This window comes from Perca flavescens, chromosome 11 (assembly GCF_004354835.1).
Source record: "Perca flavescens isolate YP-PL-M2 chromosome 11, PFLA_1.0, whole genome shotgun sequence".
NCBI classification, from domain to species: Eukaryota; Metazoa; Chordata; class Actinopteri; order Perciformes; family Percidae; genus Perca; species Perca flavescens.
The window spans coordinates 18287677-18311110 of record NC_041341.1 but is presented as its reverse complement, the minus strand read 5'-3'; the positions used below and the strand labels follow the sequence as shown (position 1 = coordinate 18311110).

The 23434-nt window shown below is 38.1% G+C and overlaps 1 protein-coding gene across 2 annotated transcripts in view; it reads right to left on the bottom strand.

Moving 5' to 3' along the window:
* The window catches only part of si:ch211-214p13.3 (nectin-3), a 43150-nt gene extending 27113 nt beyond the window's left edge, over positions 1-16037 (bottom strand). For both annotated transcript variants that reach the window (XM_028590728.1, XM_028590731.1), the window contains exon 1: positions 15836-16037. In XM_028590728.1, coding sequence (XP_028446529.1) covers positions 15836-15938 — 103 coding nt within the window. In that variant the 5' untranslated portion in view covers positions 15939-16037. The remainder of the gene's footprint in view (positions 1-15835) is intronic.
* Positions 16038-23434: the final 7397 nt, after the last annotated feature.

The window sequence follows — 23434 nt, the reverse complement described above, 5'->3', positions numbered from 1 at the left end:
TAACAAGAAATATTTTGGCATACTATCCGATACAACCACAATTGGCCCCACTATCAATTCAAGGGTTCTCTATTCTGGATAAAAAATGCACTAACCACTTTATTAGAAATTGTTTTATTGATTATCTTTACCCTAAAATGCATAATAAAAATAATATACTACAAAAATTTGATAAAGTTTCAATCACTAAACTAAGAACAATGTATCTAACACTCCCTATTTCTCCTAAAGTGAAAGAAACACATTTCAAAGTAATGAACAACATTTACCCCTGTAAAGAATTACTGAGACTTCGCTTTGGTATAGATGATAATAAATGTACATTCTGTGAAAATGATGTTGAAACACGGACCATATGTTTTTCTCATGTAATATGATACAGAAATTTTGGTGTGATATACATACATGGGTTAAGCAACAGATGTCTTCATTCCCAACCTCTTTCTCCTGTGACGATATAACATTTGGATTGATATTGCAAAGCAAGGGTGTTGAGCTCTGTACTAATACAATTGTATGTCTAGCTAAATTCTTTATTCACAAATGTAGAATTATGAAATCCTCTCCCAAATTTGTTGTTTTTTTTAAATGAATTTAAAATGTACTTGAAATCCTTAAAAACTCTGAAAAGTCCTAAAGCAAAAAACATATATGATACCCTAAAACACTTCCCAGCTGAACAATGACATTTTCTTTTTTTTTTCCTCTTTGTTTGAATGTCTCTTCTCCTTTAATAACCATCCTTACTTTTGTTACTAAGACTACATGTATATTTCCTGTTTGTATTAAGTGCTGCTCCATCTGGCTATATTTTTCTTGTATCCCACTTTGTTATATCAAGTTTTATGCAGCCATGTTTGTTTGTAAATCTTAATATTTCAATAAAAAAAAAAATAAAAAAAAAATTCCGCTGACCGCCATTTTTCTTTTACGTCACTTGACTGCGAATAACTTTACATCAGAAATGTTTGAAGACTCTATTTGTCCGTTGTTTAGTTCCAAAGAAACACGACAATGTATAAAAGGCTTCATTACCTTGTACCTCACGTTACGGCTCCGTAGCAGACATTTTTGTAAATATAAGCTAACGATTGTGTCATAACCAAGTGACTTACTGTCGCATAGTAGAGGAATTATCGTATAGTACAGGAGAAGCTCGCAGGCAGTTTAGACTTACATGAGCTGTTTAGGTTTAATTACTAATGTTAACTAGCATGTTAGTTAGCAATAATTAGCCCGTGCCCATGTTATCTCCTTACATCCACCTATACTCTCCGTATCTGTAAGATTGGGAATGATTGAGAAATTTCTCTTGGCACAGCTACCAGAAGACTTCCAACTTTCAGACACGTTGCTCACGTCACATTCTCTCAGTTGGAGGCTGCGCAGTAAAGCTGGCCATTACCGGAAAAGTGCTTCTAATAGCCTTCACTGGTCTCCGTCCAGAGCAACGGGGTCTATTGGTCCATTATATACTGTCTATGGTCCAGAGCAACGGGGTCTATTGGTCCATTATATACTGTCTATGCGCCGTATAGGGGGGAAAAGTTAGGACAATTCCAAGGGCCCATGACTGACAGGGGCCCCTAAAAATAGGTAAAAACTAATATAAAATGATTAAACCATCATCATTCAAGTATATATATTTCAAATATAATAATACAATTAATGATATCTTTGTTTTACTTGTTGTTGGCAGTAAAGGTTAAATATCCCCATTGACCAAAAAGTAAACATCCATATTGACCGAACACCCCCCTGTATCTGCATGAAATGGTTTGGTCCTGCCTTAGCGCACTCAGCGACGGTGTTTAGTTGCTGTCAGTAGATGCGCCAGAACTACAGTGACCACAATGTTGCCAAGTAACGTTATATCAAAATCTAGTTTTCATAAAAGGAAAGAGAGAAAAGAGAGGAAAAACAAAGGAAAGGGTGTCAAACTGTAACCCAGTTTTTCACCAAGAAAGGTGGGTAGCCTCTAGTCTGTGAGTGGTATTAACCTGTTGGCTTAATGTCCATAGTGAAATAAGCTAGCTAGCTACAGACTAGTGCTAGCCTACATTTAATCACCATTTAATCAGTGCAGGGAAACGTTTAGCAAGATATTCATATTAAATCATTGTCCCTGCCCCTTTTAGCAGACGTAACAACAGATGAGTCAGCAGCAGCCCAGTCTCCCCCTAACTGTGCCCCTCCCTGTCCCAGTGAAGAAGGTGAGCAACGTTGTGTTCAATGACATGCATCATTGCAGGGAGTGTGTGGGGATTTCTCTGTCTCTTTTGCTCTTTTTACCATTACAAAAAAAATGAAATATTTGTTAATGACAAAAATTAAAACACATTAATAACAATTATTTTATCACATAATGATCATTATGAAGTAAAATAAAAAACCAAAACAACCTACTGTCTGTATGCTGGACAGTTGGAAACTGAGTAGCTTACCTGAGCCTGCATGTAAGATACAGACAATATTAAAATAATCCAGTTTGATACGTTCATTTAGATTGAATTATGGAATGACATCTATAGATACAGACTTTATTATTCCCATCATGAAGGACAAGTTATTTGAGAAGCTTGCACACACACACACACACACACAAACACAAAAAAATCTATCGTATCTAATGTATGTAATCAAGTGGTGGTGATACAGAACTAGTTATTTGGGTCAATGTTCTGTAGTGTTAGTGTTATTTATTTAGTATATGGCAATCTTGCATCAAATAGTGAACTACATACTAGACTTGCATGCAGGGGTTAAATTGGGCCAGGGCTCTCCGGGGCTCAGCCCCAGCACATAAGCCTACTTGTGTCCGGATGTGCCTGCTTGCAGTCTAAATATGTCACAAAAAATATGATGAAAGTGATGCTTTTGAAAACATGATATTTCTGACAATAAATGAAAGATGTTTGAAATGGCATGCCTATTTTGTCTCGACGGAGCTGAGATGAGAACAATCAGAACACAGCAACAACCCGCCCAGAACTGCAGACAGTTCACCACCACGGGTCAACTACATAACGCCAAAGTGTCTCCGTCGGTAGGATTAACAGATAGAATGTCTTCTCCTAAAGCTAAAACCTCGTTCACAGCGGTGGAAGCCCGGTGCTCGGAAGCTTCACCGGCCGCTATATAAGTTCATGTCGCTGACCAAGCCGCTGAACCGGTTCTTGCTGTCGCATCTCCTCCAGCGGCTCGCATCCGAGCATCGGAGAGCCCCATTCGGTGCCGTGTGTGCGTGTGTGTGTGTGTGTGTTAGTAAAGAGAGAGAATGGGAGAAGGAAGTTTGTGTGAAGTGGACCTGGTGACCACAGACCCAAATCTTGTCAGCTGTTGCTACTGTCATATGCTGCACTGTCTCTTCATGTGGCACATTATGTTTGGCACATTGTATGGGTCACTTCTTATATCATAACAAGGTAATACAATGTGTAATCAAGTGATGACTGATTAACAATAATGTAAATGCTAAATGCCCTAATACCTGTTGATACTACAACAATGCAAAATATAGGCTCTTAACCTTGCAGTTTTGCACATATCATTTAAGACTCGATTTCTCCGCACAAAACTCTCCAGGAAGTGCCATTTAACGGTTTATTTTTCAATTATTTTTCCCGGGGGTGCATACCCCCCGACTCCCCTAGGGAGAGCCCCCCACATAACAAATTCCAATTTGAGCCCTGCTTGCAGGCATGTACAAATCACCAGCAGCAAATATTGTGCTCGTACTAGTATTGAACTACAAGCAGCAAGACAGTTGCAAGCCTTTAATTAGAGTTCTGTAAAGCTTTTGATGGGACAGTTAGGTCCTAGAGATGTGGTGACAACAGCTGCGCAGAGGGGGCCCAATTGGATTTTTTGTCATGGGGCCCAAAATTCCTGGCGGCGCCCCTGCGCCAAGGCATCACTATTTTATGAATGAAACATGGCGGAGAAACCTAAAAGTGCTGACAACTCCTTTGTCTCTAAAAAGAAAGTAAGGCTCTATCTCGAGAGTTACCTCAACTTCGGTTTCCGGGGGGCATAGACCAGGCACAGTGTTATGGGTGGGCCTGACGGGCCTAGGCCCACCCACTTTTCAACAGGCCCACCCAAAACATTTCCTCAAAAAACATTAACTAATTAATATATTATAATTTGGTGAAGAATTATTAAAAATCGGCAAATAATCTCATAATTTGTGCTGAAATTGTCTAAAGGTTTAGTTTTCAAAAACAATTTAAAAAAACTGGTCATGTCTATTTTTATGTTTCTACGCAAGTTCAGCAGACAGTGAGGTTCGGATCGGATGTAGCTTGTAGGTATGCTAGGCTAGCTCCCAGTGATCTGAGAGTGTGAAAATCATTTCCAGTAAAGGACAAGGTTGCAACAGTCGTTGTTTAGGTACCTTAAACGTGCACGAACGGTCTCAGAGTCATCACTGCAACCAGGAGATGAAGGAGAGCTGAGATCCACAACGCCGAGCACATCTTTGTCTCGGCCACCGCAGGATGCTAGCACGGCTAGCGCGACCAGCGCCGGTGCTAATGCCTTTGCCTCTGCCTCGCGAGTGGATGATATAGCCCCTATGGATATAGTCCTGTGGATCGGTCTTCCGTGGATGAGCCCGCAACTCAACCAGTGCTAAAGTATCCGGTCACTTCTTCTGCTGAGTTTAATTGTGTAGGACCGCCAGAGGATAACAGTAAGGTATGTGAAGGCTACTCTGCCTGTATTGTATTATTAAGGAAATAACTTGAGTCTTGTTTTACATGACAGATGACGTCAATGAACATGTTCTGTGGCCGAGTATTGATTGAAACTGTCGGGCAGTGTTGTTGATTTGTATATTGTTGAAAACTTAAAACAATTGAAAAGAATTGTGAAATATTCGGCCTCATGTTATACGAGCAGAACTAAACTATGTTTTGGGGAAATATTAGATTCCTGACCACTTTTACAATCTATAGGCCCTAGGAGAGATGCGCTATAACACAGCCAGGTATGGTGCGTAATGGAGATTCCAAAGCGCTCTTCTTTTGGTCAGAACCAAGGAGAGCGATTGCGTATAGGTCCGTCCTTTGCACCGAAACTTTTTACAATGCAACAACATATAAATAGCATCAAGCTCACACACACACACACACACACACACACACACACACACACACACACACACACACACACACACAATTTAAAGGCCCACCCACAATTGGTCTGGCCCATCCAAAACTGGAATCCTGGCGCCGTGCCTGGCATAGACATAAGTAGGGTGGGCGCCAAGGAAAAAAGGTTGGGAACCACTGTTCTAAAGGAAAGTGTTCTGAGTAGTTATTGATCAAAATGTATTAAAAGCATTTTTTTTTAATTTACTATACATTTCAAATTATGACAAGTATACAATAATTAGTTTGACCCAACCTTTAAAAAGTGGTTGCTTGGAGGTAAACTTTTCAGGTTAAACTAAATTAAATGTTTTACTTTGAGTTAAAATATTTTGTGTGATTGATTGGTGGGGGTTTTTTTTTTCAGTGCACCTGCAGAAATCTTGATTTCTAGAGAGAAAGAGAAAGAGAAAAAAGAAACAAAACCCAGCAGAGTTGCTGCGTTCAGTCCCAGTCCACAGTAGAGTCCGATCCTTCCCCGACCCTGTGGTTGTTGTGGACTTGTGCTTGGTGGACTTGTTGTGTTTGGTGTCTCAGATTCAGGCCGATCCCTCGCTGCTATAAAAGAGCCAAACACATTGGTTTCATTCATGTGAAGAAAAAACATTTCACTAAATGAGAAGGAAGTGTAATCATTGTGGATTTCCACAGTACTTTTCTCAGGTTCTTATTTATCTAAAAAGCTGCTGAATTGGGGCGTTGTTGGCCCGATAACAACCCCCCTTAGCGGTTATATAAATCACAACATATCAGAGCCTGAAGTGAGCCATTTTATAAAAGCTATTGCTTTTATAAAACAGTCATCAAGTATGGCATTATGAGAGTTAGTCACATTTCAATTTAAATAGATTTGTATTCATAAAAAAAAAATCATGTTCACAATAAAATCTAAGCTCTCCTGGGCTGGCTGCACAGGTAACGTTAGCCTTCACTAACAGCTAGCACTTTTAGAACAGACTCTTTTGCTTAACGCTAAAGAAAGGCAAACAGTAACACAAACTAACTAACTGCTCAAGGAAGCGGTAGCGCAGCAACTACCGTGTTATGCGCTGTTTTTCTGAAAGGAGTCTGGCAGCTTTGAAGAGAGCAGCGATAACGGCTTCAGTTCCCCGTTGTAAAGTGCTGTCTGACAGCAAGGTAAACCACAGAAAATATTCTAATATAAGGTTTGATTTTAAGCCAGCTCTGTGTCCTGGCAGTGCGTCCCTCCAAGGCACCAGCGATCAGTCAAAGTTTTTCTCAGACGCGGAGTGAAACTTATTGCCCAAAGGAGTCTAGTTATAGCAGTTTTATGTGGTTATTATATCACGGCTATGAACCAATCAGATTGCTTGATTTGGGCAACCTTTTTATAATAAATCAACTTACCAGTGACATTGAGCCAACATCTACCAGAGTTACTCCCATAATCTGTATCCACATAACAGAGGTACAGTCCCGAGTCTTCAGTCCTGAGTCTGGACACATGAAGTCTGAGTCGTCCTTCTCTGAGGACGCCTTTGTCCCACTGGACTCGTCCTGCAAAATGTTCATCCTGAGACTCTGGGACTTCAACTCTTTCATGGAGATGATACAGGGTTGGATTGTTGAGATCAGTTAACAGTTCACAGAAGATATTAAGAAAGTTAGAGGAACTGTGAGTGTTGGTTGTGAAGGTCCACTCCAGTGTGATGTTGTGGTTCTCCTCTGCCTGATAGGAGGTCTGTGTCACATTCACTACAAATGTTCCTGTTGAGGAGACAGAGAGGGAAAGTGAGGAGCAGACACACCGACAACTCCTTCTACACGTTTCTGTCCACACTTTAGTCATTCTTTGACTTTGACATTCTGAGGCTGCAGCACCATGATCATTAACAGAACTATAAGTTATAATCATTTATTTCTTTTTAATGGCTCTCACTGGTTTGTGTCCAGGGAACACTACAAAAAATGTTTAAAAAATGTTTCAGAGCGAGTCACAGTTTTCTGACGGCTCTGCATACAGTGGCTTTACTATTACAGTATGATCTGTATACACACACCAATAAAGAAAACAGCCGTTTGCAAAAAACGGAATGCGACACAAAGAATCTGCTGGGATGTTAAAGCATGTCCACGATGGTGGAGGTTAGTGATATGAGGACGGATAAGGTATCTACATATCTGATGGACTGTGAAAAAATGTGGAAATGAAAATGCATTTATTCGGGACTCAATATCATATCCCGACGTAAGCTCTCTGTGAAGTAATACAGCTTTTTCATCGACGGGATCGTCGACAAAAGGACATGACATGTTTGAGAAAAAAACGTTTTATAATCTGCCTAACAATAAGTCTTTTTATTCATGCAGATAGGGCTGTCCTCGACTAAAGAAATTCTTAGCCGACTAACACTTATACGATTTTGTCGACTAATCGATTAGTTGATTTAATTGACAGAGCTGTGCGCTTTGAGAGGTGGTTAAGACTAGAAAAGCACAATATAAATGTAGTTTTATTAACCATCTGTAAAACTGAGTTTCTCCACAATTAATCCTGCAAAAGCACCACTTTAAATCTTGTGTTTACCATAAATGTGCTCATGAGTTTCTTGGAAATGAGTAATTAATCATGAATAAGCATAAAAAATGACTTGTCAACTAAAGAAATCTTAGTCGACTAAGACCAAGACAACAGATTAGTCGACTAATCGACTAACAGGTGGCAGCCCTACATGCAGATAACAAACTGCATTTAAATGCGCCTGATACAGACTGAATGAATGAATGACTGAGGAAATGAGTAAGAAGAAACCTTGAGTTTCTCTCAGTGGTGGAGACAGAGAAACTTTAGGTTAAAAAGCTTAGTCAAGGTTTGTTTTGTGTATTATATAAAATCACCCATGGGGGAGTTATCGGCATGGATAGGTTCTATATCTATGGTTTTTGGATATATTCTGGTGGCTAATACTTCTCTAGAGCCACCCACACTTTCCACATGTGCAGTGTTTTGGCATAATCCTTTAAATGTACGCATGTATCTACCCCGCTAACAATTTTTGGTTCCCAGAACGTTCTGGGAACATTCCCTGAAGGTTGGGTTTGGTTAGGTTTTGGTTGTGTTTCGGTTGTAATGGAAAGTCGGTTTAACGTTCTGGGAACGTTAGTTTTTGGTTCTCAGAACGTTCCCCTAACGTTGCAACCTTTAGAGAACGTTCCCCTAACGTTCTTTTGAACATTCCCCTAACCTTTAAAAACAACAAGTTGAGTCGAGGTTTGTTTTTGTGCAGCTACCCCAGGTAAAAAAGTAGTATACTTTAGTGTATTAGAAATATGAATGAAGTACATGAAGTATAAAACAAGTATGCTTCTACTTGTTGTGCTTTATTTAAAGAGTATTTAATATGTACTTTCAAGTATACTTCAAAATAGATGTAATTAAGTTCAACTTTAGAGTCCAAAAAGTAAGTATACTAATTTACCAGTAATCAAATTATTTTTTTAAATGTACTTTTTGAAAGTGTACTTTGTTGTTAATGTATTTTAAAAATTGTATAGAAGTTTTTTTTTTTTTAAGTGTATTAAATTTGACATACTTAGAGTGGCAATTCAGTGTACTTATGGGAAGTATATTTTTTGGGAAATTGTTAGTATACTTTTTTAAAGTGTACTATGATCTCACTTCATTAGAAGTGTGACTTCTGTACACTTTATACAGTACACTCTAAAATAAGTGTATTTTTAGTGGCATATCAGAGTACTTTCATAAAATATGTTAAAATACAAAAATGTATAGTAGTAACTTAGTGTACTTATAGTAAGTACACTTATTTTTAATACAGAGTTAGTATAATTTTTGAAAGTGTACACTAATTTCACTTCATCAGTAGTGTAATCTTAGTACACTGTAAACAAAGTGCACTAAATATAAGTGTACTTTTATTAGCATATCAAAGTAGCCTACACTGAAAAAAATGGGAAATAGCAGGTCTTTGAATTTACAAAAATGAATTTAGAATATGCTACGCAATTTATTTATATTCCTTTCAAGAACATGGTTCAATCATGTAGACTTCAGTTGTTTTTGTATAGATTCCTTTTGCGTTGATTGAAATTGATTGAATTTAACATTTTAAATGATCAAATTAAGTTTGGTCGCTACCGGAAATGGTATATTTGAATCAAATGGCGCCAGGAAGTGTAGGTGGCACTTCCCGGGCACTGACACCAACCGTTTATATACTGTCTATGCTGCCAACACAGGCAAACTGTTTCAACAAGGCAATAGGGTCCAACTGGGACATCGCCAAAACAAGAAGAATGTGAAGAAGAATGTTGAGCATGTGTTGACTGCTTGCAGGATTAATTCTACAGCAGCCATGTGTTGTCTCCTTCACGAAAAATAAGTTAACATCAATCAAAATGATTTTGTTCATGTTCATAATGTTTTTGTACTGCATGTAACAGTTACAAAAGTCCGTTCACTTGTTTGTGCATTCTATAAATATATCGGTTTTCTTGTAACTAAGTTAGCCAATAATACCATCACTAACTAGTAACTAGCCTACTTAGTTTAGCATTAATAATTGTGTTTCTCCCCCTGACGGTCCTGCTCCTAACAACGGTATTTCAATGTAGCTAACGTAATGTTAATGGCAACCGGTGAAGAGGAGCCAGTCAGCCTCATAAGAATGAGCGTTAAGTGGTCGGGTTTAGTTCGCAACATTTAGATTACATTGATGCTGTTGTAACGTTACTTTATGTAACAAAAAAAAAGGTCCGTCGAGTTGTTTGGGCATAACGTTATATGTTGGTTTGCTAATAGCTAAGGTTACCTAGCTAAGACCACAGGCTTACAAGTTCAATGTAACATCGGGTAAGAACGAACGAGTGTTGTAGCTAAAGCTGTCGGTTATTCAGTTACTGTGTGTGTGTGTGTGTGTGCGTGTGCGTGCGTGTGTTATATGCGGGAGGGTGCTGCTGACATGAAAATGTATCGGGGCAATTTAACGTTAGCACAGTGTATGGGAACTCTTTGTTTATCATGTAATTTTCCTAAATCTCTCTCCACTCCTGTACACTAAAGAAGCCCTCCATATATCATTAAGTTTTCATATAAATGAAGCAGCGTTTTTAAGGTCGGACTCAAACTGGATTTTTAGCCCACTTTTGTGTCTTTGTTGTGTGCTTTATTTTGTGTAGTCTTTTAATTATTGAGTCAATGTGCTTGGTTCACCTCACGGATTCTAAATGTATATACAATCAAATGCTTTATAGTGATAAGTGCTGTCATATTTCTTTTTTCTTTGTATATTTCCTAAAATAATTGAAAGTTACAGATGGAAACATTTATTTGTTTCTCAATTGTTTACAAATGAAAATGGACCTACTCTCACAGATATCGCCATTTTAAACTAACAGTATCAGAAACATTAAAACACCAACTGGTTGTTTAGTGTTATTGCTTTTTTTGAAAAACATTAAGATTTTAGAATTGTGGAAAGGTTATGTAAAATATTTTACATACCACAATTTATTGGCAAGAACGGCATACAAATTGTAAGGCCCAACGTCTATTTATTTTTCATCTTTCTCATACTATATTCATCTTTTTGTCTCAGTTTTAACCTTTCCTCTATTTATTTTCTGACTTTTAATTCATATTTGTATCTTTCTTTGTCTTTACTGTCAATCTCTTTCCTACGTGATTTGGAGTTGACAGCAAGGCTAGTACCTTTGTAGTAACCATGTTGTAATATTCTTAGAGAAATATGTACCCATATGACAGTGTACACCATTTGACTTCAAAGTGTAGTGTGTTTAAAAAAAACAATGCAATCCACATCTTTATTACAGCTAATAATAATTAAATAATTTAAGTACTACTAAGTGTGGTAAAGCCACATATTTTTACAATCTGCACTTTAGTTTGTGTGATTTGTTTCTGACTTTCATATGAATGTTTACACCAAGCTTGGTCAGTGCTCAATATACTACTGTGATTGAAGTAGTTAAATAAAAGATGTCATTCAGATAAATTCATGCATCACCTAATTTCATCATCACATACAGGCCTGGCCTCCAGGAAATAACAGTTTGTTTAATCTATCTAATCTTGTGTTGTTCATACTATACAAGGATGTATTACTTGTCTTTGTTGAATAATACTGAAGACAAAGAGCTTAAAAAATTATTGCATATTAAATTGCTATCACAATATTTGTGAAAAAAAAGAAAAAAAAAGAATCACAATTAGATTATTTTCTAAAATCCTTAGCCCTACTTATTACTCCCTTATGATTTAATACTTGTGTATTTGTTTCTCGATTGGTTTTATTGACTTTTTTTTTTTTTTTTTTTTTTTTTTTAAATAGGGCATCAACAAGGCCATTGAAGAAACCAGTGTTGGGATTTATGTTCTTAAAGAACATGCTTCAAGTGATGAACCAGGGGACATTGGTATTGTCCTTGAAGGCATCAAGATGTTGCAAGATCTTTATAATGTAGCATTACCTGTTGCTACGCTGTTTGGACTAATGTACAGTATGCCCTGAACTTCAGCTACCCTGCTCGCCTTCAATCCAAAAGATTTGAATGGAACTTGATGGAGGGAAACTTACCAACAAAGCACTTGCTCTAAAAAACAGGCTCTTCCAGTGAAAGGGCCAGAGAGACTGCGCTGTCAAACAGCGTAGTTGTCCCTAAAGGCATCGTTGGTATGGCTGTACTCTTTGGACTAGTTTTTTTTTTTTTTGAATTAACTGGACAGGATTTGCATGGAAATAACCTTTTGCAAACCAAGCAAAAGTTTTCTCTCTACAAACCAGACTCCTTCATTAAAGACCAACAGGCATCTTTGGTACTGCTATACCAGATGGAAATTCTTTTTTTTTTTTTTTTTTTTTTTTTTACACAGGGTTAAAAAATGTTGTTATTTGAAAAAACTACTTTGAAAACAGAGTGCACAATTTAAAGGGTAACTTCGGGTTTTTCAACTTGGACCCTATGTTCCTCTGTTGTTACTGATGGGAACAACGATCTTTGACATTGGTCCAGTATAAAGCGAGTAGGCCTGTCACGATAACAAGTTTTGCTGGACGATAAATTGTCCCAGAAATTATTGTGATAAACTATAATCTTGTCGTCCTGAGACCATTTTCATCTAATAGAATGATAATGGCATAATAATGCAGGTACACTTTTTCAAAGATAAATAAACTTTTATTTCTAAGGAACTTTTAACACTAGAACTGGAAGATATTTTAAATATCCACAATATGTCTTTGATATCCTTTAGTAGGCTATGTCGTCTTTCACACTGTTGTACAGTTGTGGAATTGCCATTTGTGGCACGTATGTTCCCCCAGGCAATTGGTACTAACAGTCAAATGTTTGCATTATTCCTTGAGTGTTTGTGCGATAGACTGCAGACTCTGTACTGCTGTTAACAATTATTTATTAAAAACTAAATATTACATTTAAATAACATAAATTATATCTATCTATCTGCCACATGGCGAGTAAAGGTTTTTACCATAATAGTTCTGTTTTTCAGTCTTCATTTTGGTGAAGGTGCAGCTACTTTCTTCTGCTCCTCTGCAGGTCGGAGCTTCGCGGGGGTGGGCCGACACACACACATGCGCGCGCACACACACACACACACACACACACACACACACAAACACTGGCGCCACTTTCCTGAAACCGCTTGCAAGACATCGTCCACAGCGGCGTATGTCCGAGCACGGCGGATATCGCTCATATTCTTTTTTTTTTTTTTTTTTTTTTTTTTCTCTTGACGCTGCCTTAACTGTTCAAGGTTCCTGCTTTTGCCAATATCTGCTTTTGTGTTTTACTTTTGTGTCAATAATAAAGATCCTTTTCTGAAATGCAATTTATAATCTGTTGATGTAATGCACTTGAACTGAATTGTAATATAATACACTTGTAGTGTAATAGCAACATTCATGCTTAAGTATAACAAAATGGGGATAAAAGTACAGATGAAATATACTTCAAACTATGTTTCTACCTAACACTATAATAACATTGCACTGAAAGTACGTGTTTATGATGTTTAGGTTGTAGTTGAGCTTCACTTCAAAAACACATTATTATTGTCATAGTGGGACACTTTAAAAGCACTAAATATAGTTATGAAGTGCATTTGTAGATCACTTGAAATATCACAAAGGCATAGTAAATTAACAGTTTAAAGTAATTATAAGTATGATAGCAGTATGCACAAAATATACTTAAACACAACTATAAGTTGCGCTGCAATGCCTTTTAAGTGTATTTCAATAAGAATGGTAATACAATTGTACTGTAAGTGTGCTTAATTGCTCATGAATCTTGATTTTCATTAGTGTATTTTAGTGCACTTGAAGTTTAAAAAAAGTTGTTCCATTTTAGTATACTATTTACACTTGAAGTGTAGTCAAATAGATGTTAAGTTGAAGTTAATACATAATTGAATACACTTAACTATACTTGGATTTGACGAAAATAGTACAACATTTTGAAAATATACTTAGTACACTTTATTAAAGTATAGTTTTAATAGAATTCTTTTTCACCTGGGACTTTTCAAACTTAAATTAAATTGGGTAAACACCCATTTTTGGTAATTATTTGCATACAGGTGTAGATTGGAAAAAGAAAACAGGTGGGAGAAGTTGAGTAGTGTCTTTGTTTGAACACGTGTCTTTGAAGAGCATTAAATTACTTTGGTTTGCCAAATTTAAACTCACTACAACTAATCCACACGTTACACTCTCCACACTGCTCCAATCCTAACCTTACATCTCATGATCACGATGTAGTTATTTGGTTTAATAAATTACTTTTTGCAGTCATCCTTTGTTGCCAGATAACACATTCAGTTATTGTCCAATAGAAGGTCAATGTATATCACTGTTTTGAACATAGTCAAACCTTTCAGTAGGCTATGTCTGCCAATAAAATGCCATTAATCTTATTTCCTATGAGCAAATTAAAGGCTTATAATCATAGGCGGCGCTAGGCTATTTTTAGGGGTGCTGAAGCACCCCTAAAAATCATCTCAGCACCCCTGAAAATAAAGTCCTTATTGTGATAATGTGAGATCGTTTAGTGCTCAAAGTAGTGGCGGTTTTTGGCACGGGCAAACCGAGCAGCCACTTAACTTAAAAAAATATATAAATAATCCTCTGTGCCACGAAGCGTTTTTCTGTTTTCTATCATTTCACTGTGTGGGGAATTGGCAGATCAGCGCCCCCAGCAGCTGCAGGCGCCCTGCTTGCTGAGAGAGGTCAGCACCCCCTACTTTCACAATGAAATGGACTAGTCCGTCCCTCAGTGCGCCGCCAAAGATAAACGGTGACAGGAGAAATGGGAAGTACACAGAGACGGAAAAAGACGAGTCTAAACCTTTCTATTATGTCAATGGTCTAAACGCCAAAATGAAAACAAGTTACCCAAGCGGCTCAAATAAAAGAAAAAAGCGAAAAGACATGTTTTCGGGAGTAGCAGGACCTTCATCAGCTCTACTTTGGTAGCCTACACAATGCATTCTCTGTTGATTAGTTGATTACATTTGCCTTCTGGTTGACAACACAAAGGAGCGAGGAGAATAGAGAGGGAGAAGGACAGAGAGAGCAAGATGAACAAGGTCAGAAAATGGCTAGGTAGCCTATAAGACATGTATATAGTAGGACTACTGTGTTTTATTTTCTCTTTTATTTGAAGATTATTTTCTAGTTGATTACAAAATGTTTTGTATGTGATTGTCAGTGATAGGACGGAGGGAAGGAGATAGAGGGAGAGAGGAGGATGGGGAGAGAGAGAGAAGGATGGAGAGAGAGTGGACAAAGAGAGGGACCTGGAAGAACCAGGTGAGAAAGTGGACATATATTATACGGGCAAAAACACTTAAAACATTCCATTCGCATTATATTTACATATGCATTTGATGGAGGACTAGGCTCTTAAGAAAAAGAGATGTGTTTTCCCCATCTGGTTCAGAGGCATTATTAGATTAGATGAAAAAGTTGAAAATCAACAGCAGAAAAAAACATGAATAATCTTGTCTAAAAATATGTTACGGCTTATTTTACCATTTAAGGTATGTGCAGGGGTGTAGCTCCAAATTCTGGGCCCTGTGAAAGGCATTTTCTATGGGCCCCTCCTGCAGCCAAAGCTATGAATTCTAGCATATTTTTGGTCCCTCCTCACATGAGGGCCCTGGGCACTCAGTCCCCCCCAGTCCAACACCCCTGGGTATGTGTGCTGCAATAATCATTCTTTGTAGTTTCCATCTTTTTTCACAGCAGATGCCTTGAATCTGTTGATAGTTTGTCATAATTGCATATCTCAATCTGTCTATTTCTTTCCCCAAAACTCACAAGAAGTCATGATTTAAGGGTTTAAAAAAAAAAAAAATCTTACGGGAGCATGCCCCCAAACCCCCCTAGCTTAACTGCTATCAACTTTTCTTTAGGGGCTGAGCACCCCCAAAAGTCAGATCCTAGAATCGCCCCTACTTATAATTAATAATACATTTCTGTCTTCGTCTCTGAATCATATTTTCTTGTATTTTGATTTTTAATAAAACAAATTCTTTGTTTAGCCTACCCTCACTTCTATTTCTACGAGGAAATGGAAAACGGGCCGTGCCAGACGGCTAAATATAGACGTTTACAAAAAAAAAAAGAGAGAGAGAGAAGCCGTTTTCCTAGGCTTACCTTCTATAACTGTGCTCAGAATCAACGTAAATGCCAATACAAGTATAGTGTTGCTTCTGGAGAAACACGGTGTCCATGGTTGAACAAAGAAGCATCCATCCATTCCATTGATCGAGTTTTCCTCTTATAATACATCCATATCCCTGCAGATGCTTTCGGATGGCTGACGATGCTCTTCTGTGGGCGTATCCAACGGTAAATTCAGAGGGACAAAAATAAGGAATCGCGAATTATTTTCTTGACAAATGTTGCAACTGATAACCGTTTAGACTCTTAAATCAGCGATTTAAACTCTTAACTTAATTGTTTTGCCACACAAAGCCTATAGTTGGCAGATTTCTGGATGTTATCTTGCTTTATTCCTGATGTAGGCTATATTGTTAATTTGATAACAACTGCAATGAATTTACCATTTTTTAAATACATTTTTAAGTCTTTGTTTGCAAATTGTCAACATTACAAAAAAATAGTACAAGCATAACATAAACGTAGGCCTATGCCAGGGGAAAACATATCTCCACAATGAAGCCAAACACTTGTAATACTATAAATAATACACATTTACAATAATACAACATGAGACCACAGAAGAGTACGATAAAAAAGGTTTTCATGCCTCCCATTGTAAGGGGGATCTCATAACAAAAAATTATATAAGAGGTTACCAATATTTAATTATAAATCTTATTTTTCTTCTTGCCAAATTTTATATGCAGCTCTAGAAATTCTAAACCTTCCTTTGTTGCATTTAAAACAAGCTTGTATCAGTGGATTTTAGTGCCTACCTTACCTATGGGCCAGTAAGCCTATCATCAGTGGGATGATTTATATTGGCTAATTATATTGCAAATAATATGTTGGATTCATATTAAGATATTTTAATTTTCTTGGAAACTTTCAATAAATGTACAATAATTTGGTTGCGATTGATGTTAAACAGAAATAAGCTAACAAAGACACTGCACACAGCTTGACCATATAAACAGGTTAGTACAAGATACATATAGCTCTCAAACAAGGCAAACATTGTGAATGGGTTGCTATAGGAACCCAGTGGTACAAAGTTCCCTGTCCGAACAGTTCCTCATTGCCCAGAAAGTGTAAACAGATGGTCCGAGGGTAAATCAAAGAGAGGTGTGTTATTGAAGAACAGTGCATCTCTAACTGCCACCGCATGAGGGAAACTGACTGATCTGCAATCAGGCCTCAGATATAGCCTTTTTTGTTGTTGCTTAATTTCTAGTAAAAAACAAACAAAAGTTGCATGTGTTGCAGTTAGGCATTATCAACCCTTTCCTCAGTTTTCTTCAAATCTATATTGTTAAACATTACAATTTATTAAAAAGTTTCTCACGAGGGATGGACTGAGGGATTTTGGACTCATGACCTCAGTATTTCTAAAATGTAGTACTTTTGCATAAAGTTGATGTTTTGTGTGTATAATCTTCAACTTGTCAGTTCTCCAAAGTAAGAATTAACTAGGCTATAGGTACTTATACAGCTGTCAAATAAATGTAGGGCTTAATGGAGTACAATGGATTTGTCTCTTAGATGTAGTGAAGTAGAAGTATGAATTAGCATGAAATGGAAATACTCAAGAAAGTGTAAGTAGCCAACCTCAAAGCTGTACTTAAATACAGTAAATGTTGTTAGCCTACTTTTCACCCCTGTACTTGCGTGACAATATCTACAAAGCCATGTTAAATGATATTTAATTACATTTTAGTATTAGAATAAACTAGTTGTAAATGCAGTGGAATAAAAAGTACAATAAGTATGTTTTCTTCCTGTCTTGGCCTTTTGTCCACAGAGGGAAAGTTGACATATGTTAGAGAGATATTTCAAAAACAATTGCCATCATTAACTGTCATGAATCCAGCATCCTGAGCCTGTTTTGCCTCTGTTTTGTTTGTTGCTCTAACCGGAAGTTCGTTTTTCTGAGTTTTCCTGAACACATCCCGGTTGATTCACCAACTGATTACACCTGCTGCTATCTGCACACCCGGTCCTGATTACCATCCTCTGCACTACATAAGCCGTGACCAGACATCAATTCCAAGCCGGATCATTAGTGCTCTCGTATCAAGCTTTAGTTTTGCCAAGTCTGTTGCTCTTTTTGCCTATCGCTAATCAGCCGCCTGTCTTCTGACAGTTCTACACCTGGATTATCACTCACACCTGCCTGGCTGTCGACTTCACTGCAGTAGCCTACATTTGGATCAGCACTAAACCCTGCCACCTTCCAGCCTCATTCCCTGCCGACCAACTGGACCAATCCGTTTCCAAATCAGCCAAAAAGCATCAAATCAAATATAATCAACATGTAAGCTGAACACGACCATCAGAAACAGAAACACACATTTGACCTTTACTGCTGTATGCCTTTGGTCAATAGTAAAGTATTTTGAATCTGTGACTTCTCTGTATGCTATAAGATCCATACATTCATTTAGAAATCAGATTTTAAGCTTGTCCTCTAGTGTCACATAATTGAAGGCTTGAAAACGTTGATACATCAGAGTCACAGCTCTCAAAATGTGTGACCCTGTCTGTCTGAATACTATGGTAGCTTCATGTTTGGTAACAGCTATCAAAATAAAGCAATAAAAAGGTAAAAAAGGCTATATCTGATGTGAGTGTTTGCTTTGGCCAGACAGAATCTGATGAGTTACAACACACCATGTAACACATAAATAAAATATGTCCTCTATGTATGAGATAGTAAGTAATATAAAATACAGAAGTCATAAACACGACAGTGGTGGACTCAGACTGTCTGTGGGGCAGGGGTGAAAAAATATAAAGGGCACCAGCATACGGCGGCTGCACATTGCTATCTCAATTTTAAGGCCACCATAGAGGTCACTTTATCATGTTTTATCTGCCATAGGGGCTTCCAAGAAGGCACCTTTGCAGTGAGACATGAGAACGAAATAATTATATAACAACAAAGTTCTTCTAACCTCTCTTCCAAACTGAACAGAAAACTGGGCATAGCTCAGGGCCCTGCTTTCTTGGTCCTGGTTTGGGGTCTGGGTCCAGCTTTTTCTGCAGAGATAAAATTGTGACCAGTAATGAGACCACTCATAACATTCCAATTGTTTCAGACACATTATTACATGAGATAAAGTTGATAATTAGATTGATGCTTTTATTTGAGATCTGCTCCTTTACTATTCTGTCTCTCTGTCTTTATCTCTCTCCATTAGTTTCTGTTTCTCTCTCTCTGATTCCGTCTCATCTTTCTCACTCTGTTCTTCATCTCTCAGATTTCTTTCTCTAATTTCTGATCTCCTCCCACTGTGAGTTTGCCTCCCTTTTTTTCCCCTCCAGGCTCTTCTGCCTCTGACTCTACTTGCCTTTTTTATCTCGATCCATTTCTTTGTCCTGCCCCGTTTTTTAAAATGTGTTGCTAAAAAGCTAGAGGCAGCTGCACTTTAATTTTTTCTTTTCATTTTCTCAGATCAGAATGCCAATCAAGCTGCATTGACCTACAATAGTTGAGATGAAAAACAGTCTTTTTGCTCCATTCTTTTAGAATGGAGCAAATTTAACAACCTAATTTCCCCCACAGGGAACAATAAAGCATTTCTGATTTTGATATTACATCATACACACTTTTATAACCAGCAAAAAACTTGTTTTAATGATAATATGTTAGTCTAAATGAAGCCACCCCTCCCAGTCATATTAATACTCAAATTCCTAGAGGCTCAGGCCGAGGAGGGGGAGTTGCAGCCATATTTGATTCAAGCCTGTTAATTAACCCTAAACCCAAACTAAATTATAACTCTTTTGAAAGCCTTGTTCTTAATCTTCAACATCCAACACGGAAATCAGTACAGCCAATTATATTTGTTGTTGTCTACCGAGCTCCAGGTCCGTATTCTGAATTTTTATCTGAATTCTCAGAGTTTTTATCATGTGTAGTCCTTAAATCAGACAAAGTACTTATTGTTGGTGATTTTAATATCCATGTGGACGTTGACAGCAATAGCCTTACTACTGCTTTCAACTCATTACTGGATTCAATCGGTTTCAGTCAGAGTGTGCACAAGGCGACGCACTGTTTTAACCACACCCTCGACCTTGTGCTGGCATATGGTATTGAAATTGAGGATTTAATAATATTTCCGCAGAATCTGGTATTATCAGATCATTTTTTAATTACTTTTGAATTCTTGCTACCTGACCATACTAAACCAGATAGCAGCTTCTACACTAGATGCCTATCTGACAGTGCTATAGCTAAATTTAAGGAAAGTTTTCCTACATCATTCCAGTCTATGTCGTGCCTTAACATAACAGAGGACCTCTATGTTAACCTCAGTCCCTCTCAAATTGATACATTTGTAGACGGTGCTACGACTTGCCTACGGACGACCTTAGACTCTGTCGCTCCTCTCAAAAAAGAAGACGATAAAGCAAAGGAAATTAGCTCCTTGGTATAACTCCCAAACTCGCAAATTAAAACAAATCTCACGAAACATCGAAAGTAAGTGGCGCTCCACCAAAGTGGAGGAATCCCGTTTGGAATGGCAAGACAGTCTGAAAACCTATAGGAAGGCCCTAAGAAAGGCCAGATCAGACTATTACTCATCATTAATAGAAGAAAACAAGAACAACCCAAGGTTTCTTTTTCAACACTGTAGCCAGGCTGACAGATAGCCACAGCTCTACTGAGCCATCTATTCCTCTAGCTCTGAGTAGTGATGACTTCATGAGCTTCTTTAATGATAAAATTATAACAATTAGAGATAAAATTCAACACCTTTTGCCCTTAACTTCTAACAGTTCATCTTTAAATGCAGGACCGCTAGAAAGAACGCGACTCCCGACATATACTTGGACTGCTTTTATCCTATAGACCTTCAACAATTAATGTTAAAGATATCCTCAGCTAAAGCCGTCTACCTGTCTCTTAGACCCCATCCCAACGAGGCTACTCAAAGAAGCGTTACCCGTGGTAAACACTTCATTATTAGATATGATCAACATGTCCTTACTAACAGGTTATGTACCGCAGTCATTTAAAATTGCTGTGATAAAACCTCTTCTGAAAAAACCCACCCTAGATCCTGAGGTCTTAGCAAACTATAGACCTATATCAAACCTTCCCTTTCTATCCAAGATCCTTGAGAAGGTGGTTGCTAATCAGTTATGTGATTTTCTACATAGCAACAGTCTATTTGATGATTTTCAATCAGGATTTAGAAAGAATCATAGCACAGAGACGGCACTGGTGAAAATTACTAACGACCTTCTAACTGCTGCAGACAAAGGACTTGTCTCCATTCTTGTTCTACTAGATCTTAGTGCTGCATTTGACACTATTGACCATACTATCCTGTTACAGAGACTGGAACACTTAGTTGGCATTAAAGGAATCGCACTAAGCTGGTTTAAGTCCTATTTCTCTGAGCGATCCCAGTTTGTTAATGTTAATGATAAACCCTCCAAGCACGCTAAAGTTAGCCATGGCGTTCTTCAAGGCTCAGTGCTTGGACCAATTCTATTTTCCTTATATATGCTTCCTCTAGGTAATATTATTAGGAAACACTCGATTAACTATCACTGTTACGCAGACGATACCCAATTATATCTGTCAATTAAGCCAGATGAAAGTGGTCAGTTAGCAAGACTTCAAACGTGTATTGAGGATATAAAATCCTGGATGACCCACAATTTCCTGATGTTAAACTCAGACAAAACTGAAGTTATTGTGATAGGACCAACGCACCGCCGAACTTCGTTTTCGAAAGATATAGTTACTCTGGATGGTATTACCCTGGCCTCCAGCACTACTGTCAGAAATCTAGGAGTTATTTTTGATCAGGATATATCCTTCAACGCCCACTTAAAACAAACCTCAAGAATAGCCTTTTTCCATCTTCGTAACATTGCCAAAATTAGGAATATCCTGTCTCAAAACGATGCTGAAAAACTAGTCCATGCATTCGTTACTTCTAGACTAGATTACTGCAATTCCTTATTATCAGGTTGCCCAAATAAGTCCATTAAGACTCTCCAACTGATCCAGAATGCTGCAGCACGTGTTCTGACGAGAACTAAGAGAAGAGATCATATTTCTCCTGTATTAGCTTCTCTGCATTGGCTTCCAGTGAAATATAGGATTGAGTTTAAAATCCTCCTCCTGACTTACAAAGCTCTAAATGGTCAAGCACCATCATACTTAGAAGAGCTCATAGTACCTTATTGTCCCACTAGAGCACTGCGCTCCCAGAATCTTGGGGCTACTTATGGTTCCTAGAGTCTCTGGAAGTAGACTGGGGGCCAGGGCCTTCAGCTATCAGGCTCCAGTATTGTGGAACCAGCTCCCAGTCGGGGTTCGAGAGAGGCAGACACCGTTACCACATTTAGGAGTAAACTGAAAACCCTCCTCTTTGATAAAGCTTATAGTTAGGGACGAGGAGTTGAAGCGTCCACCTAACCCGGCCCACTGCTTCTCCTCGTAGTCATCAGTTTTTTTTCTATACTGTATAATTAATAATCGAGCGAGAGTAGAGGGAGGCGGTCCAGTACAGCCCGACCCGGTTGGGGAGTTCTAGCCCGACCAGGCACCTCTCTTTAACCTGCCTCTCTTAAGTTATGCTATTACAATTCTAGACTGCCGGGGAGGCTGTTCCTCCCTAAGACACACTGAGCTGCTCTCTCATCTCTACTTGTTACTTTTGTATGCATCCTGTCCCAGAAATGCTTGTTACTAATCTAGCTCTGGGGAGTTTACTCCCCGGAGTCCTTATTTCTTCTTCGCAGAGCTATGCTCTATGCGATTCTCTGCATTTCGGCTGCATCCTGCTGCGCGCCCTGCTGCATCCGCAGCCTCCCCGTGCTCTGCAGCGCCACGTTACATCCCGCTACGCCCTGCTGTGATGTTCATACGCACAGAGTAGTCAGGATCCGGTATAGGAGACTGCAATACTCAGTATGACACGATGTGCCCTGCTATGACATGAACTTCCACGATAACCTTCAAAGTCAATGTGACTTCTAATGTGACTGTTATCACCACTGTTCATCACGCCCCCAACCGGCCCGTCAGACACCGCCTACCAAGAGTCTGGGTCTGCCGAGGTTTCTTCCTAAAAGGGAGTTTTTTCTTGCCACTGTCGCAATAGCCACTGCTAATGCTTGCTCTTGAGGGAATTACTGTAATTGTTGGGCTTTTGGAATTTATAGAGTGTGGTCTAGACCTACTCTATCTGTAAAGTGTCTCGAGATAACTTTTGTTATGATTTGATACTATAAATAAAATTGAATTGAATTGAATTGAATTGAATAAGTCTCTTTGTCTTACTGTAATAAGTAGAAACATCTCTTGTTGATTTTTTTACAGCAAATCTTTGCAACATAACAAGATAAAGTGATATATTCTTATAATGACAGAATAATATGACACGCAGTTATAAAATATGTAATAGTGAAATGAATTGTTATAGTATAAATTGTAAAGTATCTTGTTAAAAGGAGAAAATTATAAATTAAAAAAAAAAATTTTGTCATGGTGGCAACAATAGACCTTTATCACGGCAGACCTTTTGACTTGTCGAAGCAGGAGAAGCAGAGGTGAAATGAATA